The sequence below is a fragment of the Pteropus vampyrus genome, unplaced genomic scaffold (assembly GCF_000151845.1).
Source record: "Pteropus vampyrus isolate Shadow unplaced genomic scaffold, Pvam_2.0 Scaffold22, whole genome shotgun sequence".
Taxonomy (NCBI): domain Eukaryota; kingdom Metazoa; phylum Chordata; class Mammalia; order Chiroptera; family Pteropodidae; genus Pteropus; species Pteropus vampyrus.
Genome location: NW_011888803.1, coordinates 1576852 through 1601154, shown reverse-complemented (window position 1 = coordinate 1601154; position 24303 = coordinate 1576852). Strand labels below are relative to the sequence as shown.

At 37.3% G+C, this 24303-nt stretch overlaps 1 protein-coding gene across 3 annotated transcripts in view; it reads right to left on the bottom strand.

The window, feature by feature from the left end:
* The window catches only part of AK5 (adenylate kinase 5), a 202504-nt gene extending 181904 nt beyond the window's left edge, over positions 1 to 20600 (bottom strand). For 2 of the 3 annotated variants that reach the window (XM_023528031.1, XM_011355520.2), the window contains exons 1-5: positions 20106 to 20484; positions 15651 to 15837; positions 9996 to 10163; positions 6014 to 6183; positions 5800 to 5913 (exon numbers count right to left, since the gene is read on the bottom strand). In XM_023528031.1, the coding sequence (XP_023383799.1) occupies positions 5800 to 5913; positions 6014 to 6183; positions 9996 to 10163; positions 15651 to 15837; positions 20106 to 20165 (699 nt within the window). In that variant the 5' untranslated portion in view covers positions 20166 to 20484. Of the gene's footprint in view, positions 1 to 5799; positions 5914 to 6013; positions 6184 to 9995; positions 10164 to 15650; positions 15838 to 20105 lie in introns of all 3 variants that reach the window. The other variant, XM_011355521.2, reaches the window with a different exon arrangement.
* Positions 20601 to 24303: the final 3703 nt, after the last annotated feature.

The window sequence follows — 24303 nt, the reverse complement described above, 5'->3', positions numbered from 1 at the left end:
ACAGAGCTCAAAAACGAACTACACAGTGAAAAAAGCAAGTTATAGGATGATATAATTAGCACTGAGGAAATAGTAGGAACAGGTTACTGTGAGAAGTAGAAAGTAGTCCAGCATGTAGAATGCATAAGTAGAAACATAAAACTTGAAAATAGGCTGCGGTCAGACAGCTGAATATATTGTTCTTTTTAAAATACAGATTTGGTATAGCACCACAGAGTTCTTATTGGCTTCGGCTTTACTGTTTAGTTAATAAATCCTCAGTACAGAAATCTAGCTTTTCTCCCTGCTCCATGGAATATGAAATTCTACAACCTTTAAAAAACACCTTGTTTATCAGGTTTTGACTGTGGACTCCGGGCTATCGAGCAAAATCTTTGCTATGGGGTACTTTCAGTTGGTGGTGAAAAGATCTTTGATGCCCCATTCTTGCCTATCTTGATTGATTTCCCCTCACCGATCTATTATCTGTTTTCAACAATCACACCAAAGATGAGAAAAATTTTTTTAGATAGAAAGGAACTACTATAAAATGCAAGGAAGAGAACAGGAGCTGTACTATGGTGATAAGGCGAGTCTCTGTCTCCTCCCCTCCCCTTGAAATAGCAGGCCTCAGAGCTGAGAGAGAAGTAAGAGCGAGAAATAAAGATGGAGCTATGCAAAGCACGTTGCTTGTACTGGAAACTGCTAGTTGTCTCTCAAAATCTGTTCTCCCTTCTTCCATAACAACAGTTTTGAAGCCAGGCCCGCGCGTGACCATGTGAGTTCGTTTCCCATCCTTGTTGTTAGGATGTAGCCATGTGACCTAAGTTCTCATCAATAGACTGTGAGAAGGAATGTGTGCTGCCTGGGGGTCTGGGATTTAAGAAATTGAGCATGCACCATTTGCATTCTTTTTCTGTTTCCAATCAACTGGAACTTGGCCATAGCGATGACCTAGCTTTCATCATACAGATGTCAACCATGTCCCAGGGCAGTGGTTCTCAAAGTGTACTCTTGAGACCCCTAGGGACTACTGCGACCCCTTCAGGTAAGCTACAGGTCAGAACTATTTTTATATTAACACTAAGAAATTATGTGTCTTTTTCAATCTCATTCTCTTTCAAATGTACAATGGAGTTTTCCAGTGGTCACATGAAGTGTAATATCACAGCAGCTGGAATGCAAAAGCAGACATAAGAATCCAGCTCTCTCTATTAAGCTAGAACTTAAAAAGAGTTGCACAAATGTAGAGCAATGTCCCTCTTATCACTATTTTTGTTGTTTTCGAAAATATGGTTGCTTTTCATAAGAATGCATTATTTATATTAACTTGTATAGATTTATTGCAATTTTAAGATGATTTAATAAATATTTTTAAATTTCTTATATGGTAAATATAAAAAGATATATTTACCAAGTAAACGAAAGCTTTTTGAGGTCTTTAACATTTTCTAAAAGTGTAAAAAGATCCCATGACCAAAAAATTTGAGAACCGTTGCCCTAGGGGTTGGAAGAACAATGACAGAAAGAACTCTCAGTATCCCTAAATGAATGTGACCACTGAAGCTGCCCTGCTCTCATCCTCAGCGAGGCTGTTATATACAAGAGAAATAAGTTTCTGTGTTAGGACACGACATCATTTTGTCTTTCATTATAGCATCTTGATTTACTCTAAATAACATAGACAATAGTCATATCAGTGAGACAGTACTATATGAAAAACTAAAATAGGTGGCATTGCTTTGTGTGGGTAGTAAGAGCACAGGTATTTCAGGTTTGAATGTTGATGACTCTTATTATGCCACTGCAAAATATCTGTCACAACTATTACTTGTGATAACTTGGAAGACAGAACATGCTCCTGTGGAGCCCACGGCTAGAGAAGAAATGGCTAGAAAGAGCAAGAATGTTGGTATATGTTGACTGTTTCGTGTTGTATTTAGCAACATATTATAAGACATAGATAAACTCAAGAAATAACTGACCAATTCACAAGCAGATAAAGATAAAAGAAAGTTGGAAAAAGTCAACTGCTTGTATCTCTCCAAACAGCAGAAGACAAGGCTATTATTGCTCGAAGGCCTCCCATTAATCCCCTTCTACATCCAAAAAAAAAAAAAAAAGAGAGTCTGGCCCTGAGGCAAAACATAGACTATGGATATTGTCCTCCTATTCAAGCCTGTTGTTTTATATGGCCTCAAGGGCACTGCCATGAAAATGATAAAACAAAGAAATGAAGTAGTTTAATGCTACATTCAGAAGAGAACTTTGGGTGTAGTTACAGGCATATGAAACTAACTGGAAGCAAAAAGAGAAGAAGTCTACCAAATTTTTGAGGAAATGGTTTTACCAAAACAACCAAAAGCTTATAGTTTTTTCAAACTTAAAATATCTCTTAGAAGGGCATAGTTACCAACACACCACTTGGATGTAGCTATGCAGGACAATGGTCAACAGGAAGGACTTCTCCCAGGGCCAGGGGCCTCAGAAGAGAATAGACGAAGAGTAGAACCAAGAGGTGCCCATGGGCTAGCTAGCCCAGGAAATCACTCCACTGCCAGGGCAAGGACCCTTTGCCATCATAGAATCTGATATTTGCTATGGTTCAGTGACTACTCAACCATATTGCCAAACTTCCCTTTCTTGAATAGGCACCTTTATTTCACTTCTCCTGGTCTTGCTCTTTACTGTTTATTGGTGGCAGGGAGGGAGGGCAATCTGATGTTTAGTTTATAGGTGGCTGAGTATGAGGAGTTAAACTTGGACCTAATAGAGAAAACTACATCAAGTAGAGATTCTTGACTTTTGAACTAGATGATGGGATTCTGAGTTGTTTTCTTTGGCAAGTGAACAAATACATTCTATGAGTGGGAAGAAGAAAACATGCTGACATTTGGATGGCTGCAGGGGCAAACTGTGGTAGAAGCTGCTAGCTTGTTCTCCTGTCCTTCCATAGTAATAGAACTGAAGCCGGGGACCTGACTGCCCAGCTGGACTATATTCCCAGCCTGTCTCACAATTACAACATGACTAAATTCTCAACAACGCCATGTGAACAGAAGAGATGGATGCCACTTCCACATCTGGAACTTCAGACCTAACATTCTCTTCCTCTTACATGCCAGCTGGAACCCATATGTGGTAGTAACCCTGCTTTGACCACACAGATGATAACAGATGATCCTAAGAGATGGCAGAAAAACAACTTGGAAGGAACCTTGATCCCGAAACGACTTCCAGGAGAAAAGCTGCCCAGTGAATCTGTACTGTTCACAATGATTCTATTACCTAAAAGAAAAAATATGCTTCTTTGTCTTACAAGCCACTTAAGTGTTAGGTCTTTTAATTACACTGGTCTTACCATCACTAGTATATGGCTGATGTCAGCAATCCCTCTCTTTTATACCCTGGACCTGTGAGGAGATCTTGGGGTGAATTTCTGTGTGTGTGTGTGTGTGTGTGTGTGTGTGTGTGTGTCTGTGTGTCTGTGTGTATCTGTGTGTGTCTGTGTCTGTGTGCGCCTAGTTGGTGCTAGAGGATTGGAGAATTGGTGTGAGAAATCCCTACACATTTGGTGTCAGAAATAATTCCAGAAAAAAAAGATACCACAGGAGCTTCATAGTACATAAGGTGTGGAGTAATCAGGGCTGAACTTAACACTTTGCTTTTCATAAACACTTCAGCTTTGCCTCTGCACCTTCTGAACTCCTGCAAGGTCAGCAGTGGTGCCATCGATCTCAGATACCACTGTACTGCCCACAGTGGCCAAGAATCCCTAGGCTGCCACAATGCCAACCAAAAAAGGGGTTGTTAAAATGGGCTTTTCCAAACTCAGACTGTGGTTGAGAATAGCACATGCAGTGACTGCACATTCTAAGAGAGATATCATACCACCTTATAGAACTTGCTAAGAGGTACCCCCAAACCAGTATTGTAACCGTTGGCCCATCACCCGTGTCCAGGCTCTATAAGAGAAGAGGGAGATTGATGGGGTATCCAGAGAGAGTTCTGGAGTTATTTGCTTCCTGCCCCTTCTCCCCTACCAGCCCATTGCAAGCCACATGAGGAAGAATTTCAATTATCTGAGACATCACTTTAGGTTTCTCAGCCTGAACCAAGCACAATCTGAGGAAAGCAGAGATATATTAAGTTGAATGAGAAATTAAAGTTTTGATTTAGATTAAACAAGAATCAAAGAGCTTTTTCTGCTTGTGCCCACCAAGTGCATTCATTCAATATGTATGGTGGACCAGGTTTGGGTGAAAATGCCTGCCTGCCTGGCTGTCATGCTTCCACCAATAGCCAAGAATCGTATGGAATGGCTGCCATAGCACCCATTTTTAACAGCAATATTATGTGGCAGTAATAGCAACAACAAAAAAATTGATTTTTCTAGTTTTTCCTCTCTTCAATGCCAAAACAATTAGAACTAAGCCCTTAAACTGAGTAAGCACCAGAGGTTCTGGATGAGCTGTAGGAGGGGGAAACCTGCGGAGGAAAGAAAGACTTTGCAGCGTAATAGGTATCCCAATACAGTTAATTTGAATATTCAAAGAGAGGCTTTATGAAGCTATCTTCTGGCCTTTAACTGCCTAACTCTAGATAGACTTCTTTTATATCAGACATAAACTTACATCTTATTTGACTTAAGCCTCTTCGATATAATATTTGTAATACATTAAAAAGTTCCTTAAATAAGTGAAAAAAAGATGTTTGTAGAAATATGGGCAAAAGAAAGCAGGCACTTTACACAAGGAAAAAATACAGATGGTCAATAGCATCTGAAAATATACTTAACCTTAGCAGTAACTCAAGAAATGTAAATCTGAAAAATGAAATACTATTTTTGAGTATTAGGTTGGCAAAAATATGAGTTGTATCTGGTTGAAAAGAGTCTGGAGAAATAGACTCATATAATGTTGATGGGTCTATACTTGGAAAAGTCTTTTTGGAGGACAGTTTGGAAATAGCTATGAAGATTAAAAATTCATTTGTATATGAGCAAGTGCACATGTGCACACATGGGTGTGTGTGTAAGTGCATCGACTCATATTGACGCGTTTGCCCATTTAATGTACAGGAAAAAGGCCGGAAGGATATATAACAAGCTTAATAATATTTCTTTCAGGACAGGAGGGGTAGTAGAATGGAAGGAAGGTATTAAAAAACTTTCACTTTTTGCACCAGAACTTAAAAATTTTATAAGCATATATTATTTTTGTAATTAAAAATTTTTAATGAAAATCAATTACTCTAGCTTTTCGAAGATTAAATAGATATACAAAATGCTTTAATAGATTTATTTCTCTTTAAAATAGATGTGTTGGAGGCTGAGCAGGCACGGTCTACTCAAATTTGAGTAAATTTTGGTAACCTGAACCTTGCTTTGTATAGGTAGGTAGTTTGGTATTTCACAGATTGATAAAGAGGGCTTCCTTAATTAATAACAAGTAAGTACAGCTGATGTTTTATATCCCTGGACAGTACTGAATAAGGCTTGTTTTTAGTAATTAAAGATTAAAAATACGATCTTAGAGCAAGTATTCTGAAATAAAGTTTACAGAGACTAGCATTTTTAATAAAAATAATTATTTCTACTATTAGTTTTTATCTTTTCTTTTTGGCAGGGAATGTCTTCAATTTTTAAGCATGTGTGCCAAGGAAACGACCTTCTGCCAACTCATACTGATGCACTTGCCATTTTCAGGCCAGAATTCATTCCAAATAAGAGACTCTTCCAAGAAATATATATATATATTTTTAATCTCAAGGTTTTTAAGTAAAAAGTAGGTCATTTAAAATAAAAGAAGACATTCTTACTTGGTCCTCAAAAGATAGAGCCTGGGCAACATCTCTTGGAAATCCATCAATAACAATGCCTTCTTCATCAGGTATTTGCATCAATTTCTGTTTTATCTCTGTAATTGTTGTTTCCTTTTATAAAGAAAAAAGGATTAAAAAAACCACAGTTAAACTTGGTATACTTATAAATGGTATAACAACTGCAGAATAAAAACAAATTATACAGCAGTACCTGTGGGGCCAATTCTCCAGTTGTAATTATTTTGGCAATAAGACTCCATTTCCTATTGCTGCTAGTACTGTGGATCTTCTTTCTTAATAATTCTCCCACTGAAATGTATTGGAATCCGTATCGTTCTGCGATTTTCAAACTTTGAGTACCCTTTCCACTTCCTGGACCACCTATAATTTAAAAAAGGCAAAATTGTGACCTTCTGATACAATAAGAAACTCTCTTTTATACAACTACTAACTTCATCTTGAGATGCAGATTCTAGACCAACAGTACCAGGACAGGTAACTGTTCCACTGTGGCGTTCCCATTCCCATTCCTGAATGCAGAGCAAGTGTAGACTAACAAAGGAAAGGAAAGAATTATCGTGATCAACTGCATTAGATGAAAGAGGCATTGTTTTCCTCTACCTATTGTAGTAAATAACTAATTTAAAAATTTTCAACAATGTAGTTGAAAGAAACCTTTACTATTTTCTATCTAAATGCACATAGTTTTTCCTTCTGCAGTCAAAGGAAAATCTATGGAATAAAAAAGACAATGATTGAAATAACAGATATGTGTTTCATGTTGACAAAGAGTTAATGTGCAATATGGTAAAATGTAACAATTATTTTTAAACCAAAAGAACACCAATATCGACACAGCTTATATAAGTCTTTTTTGGAACTCTTTCTGTTCATGCATGTCCTTGCATTTTCTCCTTTAACTTCAAAAGTAGTTTTACGCAATAAACATGCAGAGTGAATGGAATAGATCCTTATGGTAGAACAATTTCACAGAACTCATGATAATTTTGATTTTATGATACATTAATGTGAAATAATTAAAATTTTGCAACATAACTACTAATCATCGGTAATTGCTATTTATTTTTTAAAAGCATAAGTACTCAGATTTTATTTCCAAATCATATTAAATTATTTTAGTTAATTTATAAATAGCCTAGATGAATTGGAATTCAAAGTCTGAACAAATTTCAAAACAAAGCACACAGTCGTCAGCCCAGTCTGATTTGTTACTTGCTGGCAATTATCAAAATGAAATGTTTTCAAATACCTAAGCATAAATTATTGACTGTAGACAAAATATTTTTAGAAGCCAATGTCTAATAAGTAATGAAATGCTTTGGAAATATTTATTAAAATATAATTATTATTTATTAAATAATATTGAAAATAATAATTCCATAGAAAAGCGAGTTGATGGTCTCCCTACTAATTCAATATATCAAGATACTAATTAAATATATCAAACTTATTAGTTTATATATAATTATTTAGTAAATATTTTTCATTCTTGTTGCAAAAAATACAAGTAAAAAATAAAGACAGATGTTTTGTTTTGTTTTGTTTTTGTCTGGGTAGACTTGGTTGGCCTGGGCTTATTTCCTCATTAAAAAATTTAATGTGCAGAATTCTGAGATCAACTAATATAATGAGAACCATTTCTTAACCCCAATCCCAAATAATGTGCCTGATAATATCTGGCTTTCACATTTTTATTACTTTATTAAATCTAGAGTAGGAATTTGTTTCCATTCTTAATTATTCTAAGAAACTTTAAATCTTATCCTATTAGATTTAACATTAATAATTACTACCAGATTAAATTTACTTTGCCAATCAGAAGTTAGTTTTAGCACTAAATAGCTGTTTTTGGCCTACTAACCTATGGGCAAATCATGGATTGGCTTGGAAAAAAAAATTACACAACAACTCCATTAACAAATTCTAATAGCTCTGATCCCTAAAGGATGAAAGTTATCTTTCATTAACTATATTTCCACACTTGATCTCACAAAGCATCAAACTAAAAGACTATAAATTCCACTGAATTAAAAAAATATTTAAATACACTAACAAAGTTATAGCACTTTCATGGGAAAAAACTGATTTTTGTCAAATAATAGAGGCAAGAGCAAACAATGAAAAATATGATTAGCACAATTGACAAAAAATAGCATTAATTTATTGGATGAGTTTGATTACTGAAACTTAACAAATTAATTTTACTTTCTTCTTTCTAAAACCAGAGTGAGCTTAATGTTGTTCTATTTATTTATCTCCTATACTTACAAATAATAGAATCCATCTAACTCTTAGATGTTATGATTACAGTAACATAAGAAAGATTCATATCTGTGCCAAAAAGTTCAACTTAAAAAAATTTTTTGAATCGTCAGAAGGGAATATCTGTGGATATCTGTACTTCCCCGACCTGTTTTCCAGGTTGGAATTAATAAAATTTTGTAAGGCTCAGGCATAATTCTCTTATAAATCCTCAAAAGTCATAAAATTGCCCCCAATTTTCTCAGATAACCCAAGGATTGGCTTTTCTTTTCTTCTGTTATCTCAGTCCTCTAAAAGTTATTTACACTCATTGGTTCTGCATCATTCTTGCAATATATAAAATGTTACAATATAGCATGAAAATCTAAAACAAAAAATCACACTCTTGGGAAGCAACCTGATTTTACTGAGTAAAAAAACTGTGAAGTGGAGAAGATTTGAGCATTTATAACTTCTCTAAAGATCTGTTTATTGAAATATTTTAATCATTTCATATGCACAAAAAAATCACATATTTGTTATTTTACTCAAGAGCAATTTGGTACCACACTTTTTTCATGATCAAGCAAGTCTCCTTCATCTTGTTAATAATTACCAATATTTTACTAATAGCAAAGAGAAAAACAAAATTGAAAGAATATTTCATTATAGAATGGTGAAATAATTTCCAATTATTCTTTACCTGTAGCTCTTTTAATAAGGCATTTCTTTAAAAATTTTTAAGCACATGCAAAAAAATCCATTTTCAAGAATAGGTAGAGATTTATGACATAAGAGTGACTACCATACACCATAAGAATATTTGGACTTTTGGAAAGTCAATTTCTATATTCTCTTCAAGGCTAAGTATATCTGGAATTTCATTTTCATTGTAATTAGAGATAAATGTCACTCCTTCTAGCCTGATGAACTTAATTTCTTGTTATAGCTTGCTATGTTTATTTGTACGCTTTCTTCCTAGTTGCTATCATTTCCTAGTTGTCATTATATCTTCTGGGAGCAATGCTTCTTTGCATGAAGGCTATATACATTTTGCTCTCTGTTAAGTTACTAGATAGAATAGCTTTGAACATTTCACTTTAGCTTTTTGCTTTTGGGCATCTCTATGAAAGCTGAGTCAAACTGGAAAGTGAGACAATGACTACATATGCTGCATGTTCACAAGACTCTTCATGATTTTTTAAGGAAGTTAGAATTTGCGAGAATGGTTGAAAATGCATTCTGGAAAAAATACTTAAAACATTTTCAACCTCTATTCCTTATGTAATGTCATCAAACTGATATTTCCATATTCAATATAAGGTTCATAGAGGCAAAATAAAAAATTAACTATTATCATTATTTTGATTAATACTCAGATATTATATGCTGTGTAAAACACTATCAGATTTGCTTGACTAATAACACTGAAACATATATTTTATTGTAGTTTCCAGTTTGCCATAAGGAATATTCATTTATGAGTCTTTACTGACATATTATTATTATTTTTCCTCTAAAGTTAATAGTGAATAAAAATTCAATTTGTTGAGTTAAAGAGATACAAAACACATCATGTCTAGAAAACTTCTAATGCATTCAGTTAAAAATTAAACAGACAAAACCACAGGACAACAAATCTTGAGATTAGCACTAACTTTCAATTCATTATAGAGAATTTCTATGACATTGTAATAGGATTCTATAAAAGAGCAATAGGCATTAGGTTATATAACAGTTTCTGTTTTATTGAAAATTATGCTAAAAATGTTCCCATTTACTGTCTCTTGAGCCTTTCTTTCTATTGTTTGTCATTTTTTAAATCAAACTAAGTATTTGCAAATAAGATACATAATTGATATAATTTTTGAAATGAAAATATATAAATGAAATTAGCGATAGTATGAGAATTTTACTTTCTGTCCTCATACCTATGACAAGAATGATTTTTGGTCGAGGTCTAGCAGGATCAAAAACTTCATATTCTTCAATTAACTCTGCAGTCTCAGAGAGATCTGTATCACTTTCTATGGAGAATTGATGGATTGGAGGGAGCCGATCATACCGCCGATATGGAAAGTTTGAATTTTCAGGCATTACTGCAAAAGAGTAAGATAACTTTGAAACGGAAAAAAATAGTATAAAAAACATTTTTGGCACTTAACCAATTAGTAGGAGAAATTTAAAAATTAAATGAGTTTGATTTTTTTCCAACTAGAAGAACACCACATCCTCTAAGTGGTCAGCAAACTTTTTCTTAAAGGATCAGACAGTCAATATTTTGGGCTTTGAGGGTCATACAGTTTCATATTCAACTTGGCTACGATCAATCGCAGGAAAGTAGTCATAGATAATAAACAAATGGATGTTCTCATGTTCTAATAAAACTTTATTTATAAAAACGGTAGTGAGCCAGACTTGGTCCATGGGTCATAGTTTGCCAACCCCTGCTCCAGAGGAACTTCTTTTGGAGAGACTACTGCATAGTTTTGCTTGGTCATTTGTATATAACCTGGACTATGCAAATAGTGCTCCCTAGAATTGTGTAGTGCAAGACTACCATGACTTTCACAACCATTTGCAGCTGCCATAGAGCCAATGCTTATGCACAATGTATTTCATTTATTTAATAAATATAGATACACATTCACTACAATCCAGACACTCTACTGTACTTCAGTCGAATGACTTGGTGGCATAATGCACAAAAACTTAGGATAATCTTATAAGACAGGTAAAAGAGTAGCAAACAATTTCTATGTTTGGAATATCTTTCAACATCATTGAATTTTACTTTCCCAATATTTATCTTTAACTTCTTTATTTCAAAATGTAACTATGAATATTTAGGTTTACATCTACAATGGCAACAAATATTTGCCATATATTGCCAGACATGTTAGCACGTGAAGCATGATTCAGTAGAATAAGATGCAGTCCTGCCCCCACAGGGCTTACAAACGAGATTACATGCTTGTATCTCACAGCAGTATGCACGCCAGCAGGATAAGTGCTAAATGAATATCTCTTATGGTAAACACGGCAGTTCAATGAATGGGTAGATCCATTTGCGTTGCAGTGGTTAGGAAAGGACTTGAAAAAGAGGCATGAACTAAAGTTTGAAAGACAAGTTCAGGTGATAAAATGTGGAACATGTATCCTAGTTGGTGGAAACAAAACACAAAGACTCAGAGTCAGAAATGAAAATGAAATTTTCAAAAGCCCAAATGAGGCAGATAGTCTCAACTAGTTACTGATATATAATCATGGCTTCTTCCTTTCCAATCCGTGTGTCAGTATTCCAGGAGGCATAGAGAAATCCTAACTACCCCAAAGGCACCTGCACAAAGGAGACAGGGGGTGACCTGGCCTTCCATGAGAAATTCAGAAAAGGGGACCACTGAATTTTAGTGTGGTGTAATGCTTACATCTCCTCTGGGATGACAATTGGGTAGAAATTTTCATTCTCTGTTGATAGAACAAATGAGGTCATCGGCTACTGACTCACTGGACTCACTTTAGTTCCACAAAAGGAGTGGAGTAGTCTGCAGATGACAATGGACATTCTTTAGAAAATTCTGGGAAGGGCTGTGTCAAGGAAGGCACTGACAGGAGTATCCTGTTCTGCCTTGAAATTAAATTACTTCATCCAACATAGGGCAAAACTAGGCATTATCCCTGATTACTTTCTTCCCTCACTCTTCACATCTACTCCAACAGATTTTAGTTCCAAAACGTATCCTGAATTCATATGCTTTTAGCCATCTCCATTAGCACAACTCCTGCCCAAGCCACCATCGTATATTTACCCGTACTATTATAATAGACGCTTGCAGGTCTGCCTGCTTCCACGCTTGTCTCCACAATCCATTGCCTAAAATGCTCTTCCTGTACTAGTCCCATGGCTGACTGCTTCTTGTCATTCACACCACAGCTTAAATGTCACCTCCTATAAGAGGATTTTACCGACTTTTTAATCTAAAGCCACCCAGTTAATTTCAAGAACATCATTCTAACAATGCTCTGCAAAACACCTACCCCTTCACCATCTGAAAGGTCTCTTATTCATTCATTGTTTGTCTTCTCCTATAAAATGTTAAGTTCCATGACAGCAGGGACCTTACCTATCTGGAACCCTGTATCCTTAGGATCTAGGGCTGTTGCTTGGTATGAAGTCAGTGTCCAATAAATATTTATTGAATTAACAATATAAAGAACAGCCTTGCTGAAATAGATGGTTTCTCATGGAGAAAAGCCAGAAGATGGGTAAGTAGAATGTGGCTACAGTGTGGAGGGCCTTTAATACCAGGGGAAAGGTATTTAGCTTTAACCTGGTAGAAAGCCAGTGGAGGTTTTTTGGGGGTTAGAATGGATTTGAGTAGAAAGAGACTAGAAGCTGAAATAGTAGCAACTAGGAGGCTATTAAAGTAATCCATAGGTGAGAAGTACAAGCTGAGGTTAGAGGGGTAGTAGGGAAAATGGAAATGAATGGCTGGGTATAAAGCACATGGTTAGAACTGGGACATGAAAAATGAAAGGAGGTGACAGTTTTAAAAACAATTGCAACGTTTCAAGTCTAAAAGAATAAGAAACACATTGCATTTCATGTAATATCTTTCTGCTCTCTTGTTTTATTGCCTTTTTTAATTTTTATTTTTCAATTAGCATTGACATATGTTTTTTATATTGGTTTCAGGTGTATGCCTTCTCTTTTCTGTTTCAGAAATATTGGGCTTCTCCCATTCCTGTCTATATCACAGCTTCTTCTCTATGTCAGGAACTTCTGTTCTCTGTTCCCTGGTATACTCTCCATCTCATCCATCCTTCTCTAGCTAACATCTACTTGGTTTTCTGTCTCCGAGTATTAGCATATCACTTCTTCCAGGAAGTCTACCCTGAATTACAGCATAGGTTGGATCCATCCTCTTGTTAATATGGTTAGTTCTATGACATATGGCATTTCCTATAGCACTCGTTGTGCTTCTAGTTATATTTTTAATGCCTGTTTCATTGCTAGACTGTAAAGCTCCATGGGGGCAGGTGCGAATTTGTTCTTTCTTGGTGGCTACATGCTCAGTCTTAAAACAGTGTCTGGCACATAGTACTCAATAAATAGTTGTTTTATTATTCAACTGTCTCATTGACTGACTTCATGGAAATAGAAAAAAGAGAAGGGAGTGCTGGTTTTGAAGTAAATATGGTATGTTGTTATGTTTGGTGTTAGAATAATGAGTATAAGATGACAATGAGATATTCCAGAAGAGACGCTCTATAGATAGTTAAAGCTATGAAACTAGAATTTCATTTGCAAGTAATTTTTTGTTCAGTTGCATAGATATGGCAAAAAAAAATTGCTCATGTCACATTTATAGTAGGATGCTTTAAAGAACTGTCAGTCAATAATTTATCCTTTCTTTTATCATATTTTTACTTAGGAAAGTAATTTGCTTAAATTATTAAAATGTTTTATTTCATTGAATAATTTTTCATAATTACATATTAGCATAGTTATGTCTATATTTCGGCAAAAATGCATGAGTCACTTTCTATTCCTAGAAATAACTATAATGCTTTAAGTTACTGTAAAATTAGCAATTTTGTTAAATTTAAAGCCTATTACATAAATATTTAAAGCCTATTACATATAGCTAAAACTTACAAAGAACAAATATGTGAAGTATTTCATAAAATCAAATTTTATTATTATAAAACAAACCATTTTCTGCCTTTTAGCATATGTTCTAGATAAAAGACAGTGTCATACAACATTCTTGTTACCACAGTACATGGAAAGGTTCTATATGATGACTAATTAAAAGATCCGAGTAGGAATTCTAGTGAAATATTAATAGGTATGGAGACTAAAATTAAGAAGCAATTTTAATTTTAATAAAGGTTAAACCTACCTTTTCCTAGACCCTTTGGATGTATTTCATTCAGCTCTATATTTTTCCCAAATGTGTACATGACTGCCTTTATACAATAACTGTTCTCTCTAGATCTGCTCTCTAGTTTGACCACACTCCCCACCATTCTCTATTACACACTGGCCTGCCTGGGTTCTCTGTGTAACCAAGCCAAGTAACAATATAAAACAGAGACAGATTCATTTTGTTGCAAAAGTGTCACTTTATATATCCGGTCTATGAGCAGCTTTTTGACTAAGTGAATATCATACCTCTTAGATTTAAATTTAAAATGTAAAAATATCTTAGACTAAGTCCAGTAATACCTGAGGTTCGTTAGTGCTTTAAGGTTTCGAAAGCAGTTACCCATATTTGCCTCACTTGATTTAACAAGAGTGTAGGGCGTATCGTTGATATTGAGCCAGATTCTAACAGTATGACAACACCCTGGGAAATAAGCCATTTTGGAAGGTGTACGAACTCTTCAAACCCATGAAAACATCATTTTGTTCACCAAAGCAGTAATTTATCTAGTGGCATGCTGCAGCAGTAACTGGCTAAAGGTGCTCTCTTGAGCACCCAAACCTAAATCACCCAGTGATGACTCCTGCGTGGACAGGGAAGGATTCTTCTCTCTGGAGATGTTTCTGAGCAAATGTTGTTTATATTTTCTCTCTCTGCCTGTGTTTCTTAAAAATTAACACATTCGACTTTTGCCCACACTGCATTCAAATAAAATCTAAGTGGGTCATGACTAAGTAAAATAAAACAGAGATTTATTTCCCCTTTTATTTATTGCAAATAGAATGATCTCTACTTCAAATTCTGTCTGTATAGCCAAAAATTTTCATGGTATGATTTTTGAGAATGGTTTAAATTTGGAAAATATAATGATCTTGGCCACTGAGAAGGAATTAATTTAGTTTCCCTTGATTGGAAGTGATTCTATTTTGCACATACTATTATACTTCTCCATGTCATCCACAGCCTAAAAGGCTGGTTGTCTGATGCCGAATCACTAATTTTGATAAGCACATATTTTAGAAAGCTATCTGAATACCACAGATCTCTTCTAGCAAACTCCAGTTCTTAGTTTCATATTATTCCTAAAACTGTTAAAAAAGTTTATGGCTTCTATTTCTTTTATAGCAACCAAACACCTAATTTGATGTATCACATTCAGTGGTTGTTTAATAAATACTAGTTGCTTAATAAATACTTAATACTTGAATTAACTAGTGTAAACTTTACATTCATTTATGCAGATGCATGAATATGAACTCTGAATTTGGAAACATTTTAATAAGTCAATCTCTTCCAAGCTAGTGATAACTATCAATTTTGCATATCATCTCATTTATTTTGAAGTCTTATTTGAAATTTTAAGAATAATTTATAGTTTGCTACTGTAATTAATCTCATAAAATAATAAAGTCAGTAATATAAAACTTTATTAAGACTTTACAGTGAAGTGCTGGACAACGGTATGTAATTTTATTTGTCTTATCACAGAGGCGATTAGAATAAGTAGCAGAGAGAGATTAGCCATGTTCCAGGGCCAAATATCCTCCCAGGCATTTGGACATCTAATAAATTAAATTACCACCCACAGTCTATATGGTACATTTCAGAGAGAATTGCCGTAACTATAAAACGTCTATTATTCTACATATACATTACCATTTCTTAGAAAAGATCTCCGTGACTGTCCTCCATTGAGCGGAGGTAAGGTCTTCTTTTCCTGGCTGACAAATGTATCCCATTTCACCTTGTCACAGCCACCTAGTTCCTTTACTTTCTGTAAACAACTTTCCAAGTACTCTACTGGGTCTTCGGGCTTAGAACACATCAGTCCATTCAAAAGGCTCTGAAACAACAAAATACACCCACATAAAATATGTTTTAAAACCATATTTTGAACCATATAGGTAGTTTTTGTTCTTCACATTTATTTTAATAAACAGAGTTGAAATTATGATATGATTAATTAAAATAACCCCTTAAATTTTCTTGATTAGTTTTCAGCTCATCATTCTCTTTTTAAATAATTCAGGCAATTATAGAGCTTAAAATGGAAGAGCTCTAGCAAAGGGAGATATAGTACAGTGTGTAAAGATGCCCCAATCATTATTAATCACATTCCTATTTATCCTTAAAGTCTCCAAGCTTCAGTTTCTTCCTGTGTAAACCAGGAGTAATAATACCTTCCTCAGAGGGCTGTTTTAAGGACTTAAAAATTTAATATTTGTAAAATGCATATTAAGTGCCTGGCACATAGTAAGTGCTCAATAAATATTGTTGGTAGTTTCAGTTAATATTGTTATAATTATCAGATGTCTCCCCTGAGCCCTCAGGTTGGCTTATGGACCCCTTCTGTGTTCCCATGGTACCCAGAAAAAAAAATCTTACCTGTCATTTATACTGAAATCATCAGTTTATGTGTTGGTGCCCTCATATGAACTATAAACCTCTCAACAACACAGTGTGGGTCTTATATATCTTTCAATCTCCAGTCCCTGACACTTTTTCTGGAACATAATAGGTGCATATTGAACAGTTTCTAATTAGGAAAAATATTTCACTCAAAACGTGAAATCTGAGACTCAAAAAAATGCTATTTTATATATAATAAGTCACCATAATATCCACTGAATTTACAGAGGAGGAAGAAGAGCATGAACCTGTATTACTTTTTCTGTTCCTGGTATCTGATGTATCACATGTACTAGTTTCTAAAATATACTACAAATTTGGAAATGCTGACTCCTGGGAACTGGACTGGTATACAAAGTATTTTCCTTTAGAATATTTCATGGAAAAAGCATTGGGGATCATTATCACCAAAATACATTATTAATGCACAAAACACACACCCATTGAAAGGCTGACATCCTTCCTAAATACAGTGTTTTATTTTCAAATTATTCTTGTGCAATTTGCTCAAAATGGTAGGCAATTCTTACCAGGTACAATTGTTCTCCGAAATCCTAAATAGTGTGCATTAAGATGCTGAATCAGAAGTGTTCAATTGCAGAGGGAATGGAAAAAACTAACTTGGGGATCCACATGCAGTTTGTGTCAAAATCTGTGCTATACACAGATAGACAGACAGACAGACACACACACACACACACACACACACACACACACACACATACACACAGAGCGCTGAACTTCTCACATTCCTCTTATGTTAATATAACTAACTTTGTGTCAATACTTACTATGTCTTTGTATGCATTAGTTTACCCAGTGTGCTCTCAGCCCTATGTAGCATTATTATCCCCATCTTACAGGAAGTCATGGCTCAGAGATGTTAGTTGATGAAGGTTACTTAGTTAGAAACTCATAGGCCCAGGATTCCAACTCAATGTTTCTGATTTAAAAACCCATATATTGTTCTTTCTCCATATCTTGCAAAAACATAATATAGGATAAAAAGAAAATGCCAGATTATCTGTGCCCCATACATAATCCAAAGCACTCAAGTTTAAGTCTTCTTTATTTAAAATCATTACTGCCTAAAATGGGTAAACAAACTAAATGAAGTTTTTTTGTTTGTTTTTACTGGAAAATATACATTTCTAGCCTCTCCAAACAAAACTGACTCCTCAAAGGGTACTGGTTTTAGAAGGGGGGGGGAGTGGGTTCCAATCCTTCATGGATAATTTAAGTCCTTTTTTCTAGTACCCAGTCATCATCACAGATTAAAGATAACCAGCAAACACTATTACTTGGTCTCTTTGAGTTAATTGTTTGAGAGCTTAAATAACTTAATTAGGCTTTCTCCAATACTTAAATTAATTGCTGAATCTCTGCTCTAAGGTACAGTGGTACAAATTCAGTATGTACACCAACCATAAAGTTAGCTAGAGTTAAAAACTCATGACAAAATAAGGGGAAAGTGGGTGTTTAAAAAACATTTAATTTAAAAATGGAAACACATTTCAAACTTGAACCGACCAGAGATATTCCATTTAGCCTATGTGATGTCTCAAGTCAGGAAGAAATCTGAAAAGGTCAGTTAGATACACATAGTTGTTTGACAATATATAAATTCAATAATCAGTCACTTAGTCTACAATGGTGTCTAATATCCACAGCAAGGCCAATGTATTGGGTTTGATAGATACCTAATTTTTAAACTTCATATACCTAGAAACTTTATATATCTATATTGTGGTTTAGAGGAAGAAAATCCCATTTTGGAAAGTTAAGCATTTGGCTTTGCTGTCTACACTCATCACATGGAGAAGTGCCAGGTTTTACTTCTCTCTTTGCCGTGCACAAGCACACATTCCACTTACTGGAAGGCCTTTGGAGGTCACCAGCAGTCTCCTTCCATCTTCCATTGTCCAGGATTGCATTTAAGTACTCTGTGTTACTGCATTTCTCCTAAGAGAGTTGGCTTCCTTTTCTGGCTGTGCACTATTTAAAAATGTCCCTCCCATTCATTCACAGAAAAACCAACAAAAGAAAAGCACAGCACCTGAACAATCACTTATTTGCATACGGTGTAGATTTTCATGAAGAAAATATCAAAACTATCTGTGGTTACCTTCCACCAAGGAGGAAAAAATGGTACCCACATTTATAAAGAAAAAAGACATAGTATCAAGCAGCACTTTACAATCAGGGGACTCCTCTGCAGATGTTTCTACTTATTCTTTTAGAAGTGTAATAAAATTGATCTATTTATGACAAAACTTTCATCTCTTCATCTCCATTTTACTTTTTGGAAATATTAAAAAAAAACTCTTAACGAGAACTCTACATACCCCCATAACCTTACACAACATCTGATTATTTTCAAGCACGAGTAACACACTTGCTATATTTTGGGCTTTACACACCAAGCTTGTGCTAAGTGGGTGGTTTATATGGAAATGTTGGCTTCAGATGGATTTAAAAATCAGTGGCTTACAGAGGTAAACAAAAAATGAAGATCTGTAATTATGGCGGCCCATTTTAAAGATAGTTCGGAAAAACGAGGACAAAATTCTTTTCCCAACTAGGGTCTTAATTTGTTGTTGTTGTTGTTTAGCAGAACAAAGCCCCTAAACAGGAGAAAGAACAGCTCATGACCTTTACTTTACTATATAAGTCCACAGTCTATCATCTTTCAGAAATGGGGACCAGGTTTGCAGTGAATGGATTTCCCCTTTCAGGGTTCTGTCTATGGAGCTTGGCTCGCTTCCTTTTTTTTTTTTTTACCTAAGCAAATGTCTTAAAATTCAAATATGGAATGAAAGGAAGCAAAACGATCCGAGACAGAGGCTGTGGTTTAGAACTAACCAAGGTTCCTTTGGTTCCTCAATCCTCCCATTCCACACTCTCAATGTGTCCTCCACCCCGCGGGTCCCTAGCGCAGATGGTGCTGTGATGCGGTCTTAAGACAGAGCAACAGGAGTCACATCCACCACGCCGCTCCCTCTCAGACCAGCTTTCTCTAGGTGGGTTAGGAAGGGCTGGCGAAAGCTGCGGCTGGGGAGGCGACGAAGAGAACCCTCCCAAGGCGACGGGAAAACGTGCTCAGGAGTTCATTCACCGAAAGCGCAGAGCAGCGCTGGCTGCCTGCCACCGGAGGTAGCACTGCACTTGATGGGTTTGGATTTGTTTTTGCATCTTCATCCGCTCTCCTTCAAGCTTTCCCTGGAGAGGGCTGCTTTCGTCCACACTTCTCTTTCACCACTGGGATCCCGACCCTCGGCGCAAGGGGGCTAGGGGTCTTGACCCCTCAGTTTCTAGTCCTCGCTCGTTCCTGGGCGCAAGCGTACGGTACCACCTGGCCTGGCCCTTGCCTCCAGAAAGCGCGCCCAGCTGCTGCCTGTAGCCCACCCCGGGTGTTCGCATCCGAGGGGTGCTGCCTGCTTCCAGAACCCGCTGGAAGACTGAAACTTGGCCTGGGAGGTGCGGGCTCCTGTACCCAGCCTTCGGACCAGGATCCCGGCAAACCCCAGGAAAGGCAGCTGCCACCGGGCAAGGGGGCGGGCAGGCGAGCTTCTGCTAGCCCCTTCACTTCCATGCCCCGCGTTGGTAAGGTGGGACGGGGCGCAGTTCCTCACCATGAACGCCCGAGATGCTCTCCCCGATCCTCCCCATCCTCCCGCTCCTCTGCCAGCTCTAGCCCCCTACCTCGAAAAGCTGAGGGATTTCCCTCCGGGCCAGATACTCCTTGGCATCGTTGGTGTTCATGGCTGTGCCGCGCGCGCCTTGGGCGCAGGCGGGGAGGCTCCCGGGCTGCGGCGACCTGGTCTGGGGCTGGCGGGGTTCGGGATGAGCACCGTGCAGCCCCCGCTCTCACGCGCAAATACACGCTCGGCTCGGCCTGCCCAGGCCAGGGACCCCCTCTTCCTCTCTCCAGGGGCTGTGGTCTCCGCGTTCCCGCCGCCCCCGCCTCGATGCCAGCCACAGAACCCGGGCTGCGGGCTCGGAGCAACGGCTTCCCGGGCTCCCAGGCAGCGCGGCCGCCAGGGGAGGGGCGGAGAGAATGGAGGAGGGAGGACAGGGCGGCAGACGCAAGGCAGCAGCCCGCCCGCCTCTCCCGCTCAGCGCGTGGCGCTCTGCGCCTTCAGGAGCCCAGACTACGGCGGCGGCCAGTCACGCAGCGCGGGCAGGTGCGGGGGTGGGGACCGGCGCGCGCGGGGGCTTGTAGTCACACCCCTCCATGCCGCCCCGCCGCCCTGGGGACGCAGCAACTTGGGACCTGGTGGCCAAAAGAACAGAGTCGGGGCTTTTAGGAACCTGCGATCTTATCGCTTCTCCGGACCTTCTTCTCCACCCTCTATCCCTCCACCCCCGCACACCCACACGGTTACTCCTGCGTCCCTAAGGAGCTCCCAAGAATTTATCTTTTATTCCTAAGGTTAACGATCTTTCATAATAGGAAGCTGGGGGTAAGGAAAAAGGGAGGATTATGGAGTGGAATCCATTTTCTTAAAATAACTTTTAAATCTTGGGTATTTATAGTTTTGCCACCTAGTTTTGAATTTTTTTTAATCCTTACAGATTTCAATATAAGGCTTTAGAGTGAACCTGAAATCTTCATTAACAGAAGTAGCCAGCTAGTTAATTATCTCCATAGAGAGAAATGGGAAAGTAGAAGAGAGAAGTGCGTGGTAGAGAGCTGGATACCACTGGAATTGGAAACGGGTTTAGAGGTGGGGTGGGTGGCAGAATTAATTAGATCTGAGGAGTGTGCAGTCAGTGGGCTATGAGAGCACCTCGGGGTCAGTATAGGTGAGTATGGGTGGATGCATTAAGGCAACTATGTGGATAAAGGATCTTCCTGTTACAGACCATGATCAAAGTGTAGCCATCCTCCTCCTACCTCCGAAGATGACTCATTTTCCCCATTAAGATATCTTTTCATTGCCTGTTTGAAAGATGGTTTGTGCCGCCATGATAATATGATCTTGAACTGTGTGGAAGGCCTGACTCTGTGGGAGGGTATATGAGAGAAAGGAGGCTCCGATAGGAACTGACATCTGGGTTCTGGCCAGAGAGAGAAGCAAGACAGCAACTGCTTCCAAAAACCAATGTCTGAATGTCCATTTCAAGTTCATCTTTGCAGATCTTTTCTTGATTTTATTTCTTGTCGCACAAACGACTGCTTTCCAAGCCTTAACTATAGTTGTGATTTCGTTTTACCCAGGGGAAGAAACTCAAGAATTAATTGAATTTTGTAAAGTAAATGGAGTTTTTCTGAACACCTGTGAAACCATGTGTCATATGGTAGCCTTAAATGAGGCCGGCGTTCCAGTTCCAGGGAAATATGCCATATCACTTACAGTCCCAGCTTCTATTTCTTTACCTTAAGAACAGCTTACAGTAGTAGTGAAAGCAGTGTCTTTTTCCTGTGGAACAATGCTTGAAAAGTACCAAGGTCCATAACATTGAGGCTTACTTTGTGAACGGGCACAGCTGAGATGAAGCACTTAGGACTGAAGAGGCTACTTTCTGCAAGACCTCAAGGTCACACTTTAAAGACAAGAATCTTGCAGAGCTCAGCACACATCTTCCCTCTTAGGGAGGAATATATCCTGAATGGATATATGATTCTAAATGCATGTTAGCATAGCTGAGCAAGGATGACATCTTGCTTGTATAAAGAGTAGATAAGAAAGACTGCATTGCTCCAAAATAGTCTAGACAGCCTGAAAAACATAGTAACTGTAGTTACGGCAAATTTCCAGGTAGCCTTATGCAATGACAATCAGTGCTTTTTGGTGTGTTCCAGGTGTATGGAAGAGGCAAGATGTTCACAATTACTTTTGCAAAAGAAGTGCTGATCTGGTAGAGAAGGGCTAAATGAAGGAAGTATAATGCTTAAAAACCAGGCTGATGATTTGGAAGAGAGAAAAGACAAAGGACAAGGGACATCAAATATACCCTTGCCATGGGAAAGCTGGCCCATCATTTCCTGATATACAGTTCTAAAGGTGGTTATGTAAAGGGTTCATAGCCCTTTTCTCTTTGTTTACTTGGGGATGCATTCTTACAGGTGTTAATTAAGATGATTGCTACACGTCTGGTATCTCCAGATAGAATTTTTCTGTTCCCTCATTGGGTGTGTGTGCTAGGTTTGACATACAGCATTGAGAAAGACAGATATGATCCCTGCAGTCAAAGAAGTTACATTCTACTAGAGAATATATGTAAGAAGTGCAGATGGACAATAAACAAATGAAAATGCAGAAACAACATCAGAGAGTGAGAAATGAAAGGCAAATACTTTAAAATGCCCCCAAGACAAGTAGGAACATATCACATAATGATAAATGTAATGATGAAAATCAAATCAAAACTGTTGATTTGAAGCGATGGGGCAGAGTCCAGATTTGTTTGCTGAAAGTGGCAGTGGAGATAACCATTGGAACAATAACTAGAACTTTCCAAATATACAAACATCCTTCAAGAGGAGGCTTTTGGTGGGAATGTTTCTCTGGGTGATCCCTAAAGAAGACTCACTGTTAATATACAGGCTGTGTCTCAGCAAAGGTCCGAGCCTGCTCTGTCCGCATTAATCAAGTGTCTACAGGTAGGGACCATTTGCTCCATTCACACAAAGGAGGCTCAAGGGTTCTAAACCCAGAACAGCACTTCCCAAACTCCACAGATGTCTGGAGCCTATGCTATTACCCTTATCCAATCTTAACAGATATGTATGCCATCTATAATTTAACTGGGGCCAGTTTAGCCATAGAAAATTTTAGTGATAAAGTGCAAAATATTTTTCATGTTCCATTTACTTGTCCCAGGAGAGGAAACTAATGGGATCAGCTATAGGCACTCGTACAGTTGACAGCGATGATGTGATGACAAGTTTGGCCATAATACAAAGGAAAAATATATTGAGTGTTGTTTTGCATCAAGCATTGTAATAAACACTTTATAAAGTATATTACATCTTTATATATTACATATTCTTAAATCAATATGTAAGGTATGTATTATTTTCATTATATAAATGAGATAACTGAGAGAGAGTCTAATTTGAAAGTTATACTCATAATGTTAATCCACCTGCAAAATCCTGTGAATCCACATCCCTTAGGACATTATTATCATAACTCCTTTGAAGCTTACAAAGGCTTGCAACATTTTTTTCTTTGTACCTTTTAATTTTTTCTAAGGGTCCTTGAATTCTTTATTTTTTTTTAAATTTGACAGATGTCATTTTGCATTGGATGGGGGGGTCGTTATTTAAAACACAAGCAGAACAGCAAAACATGTATAAGAACAAATTTATCTCAGTAGATTTCCTAATTGTTCAAGGTCCTTTTCTGTTAGAAAGTTTTTGCTTGGTTCAGCTGTTGAACGGACAACACAGCATTCCTATTTACTGAATTCTTGAGTGTCAAATTTTTCTCATTCAGCACAAAAAAATCAGTATCTTCCTCCTAACCTAATTAATCTATTTCCCTCACAAAATGACAACTTACTTGGCCATTTGTGCATTATGGGCCATTTGTAAATATTTTGTTTACCCAGAAAAAAACTAAATTTATAAGCCTTGCATTTGTGTGTATATTGTCCTGGTAAGTATCCTTCGTGTTTACATGTACTCTTTTTAGAAGGTCTTTTGAGACTTTTACTTTTTTGTTAGTGTGGAATGTACACACTGGTCGGTGAAATCTGGGGTAAATGCAGGCTGAAATAATGGTGTGTAACACAATTCTTTAGCCAAAGCAGAATTTTCCTATGCTCTATTTCTTTTCTTCAGCCTGTCTGAGTACCTAAGCCAGACATTTGGATTCTGGATCTCAAAGACCTCTAGGAGTTTTTGGGTTAGAGGTAAAAGATTTAAAACTCTCCCCTAATGTCTGAAAAC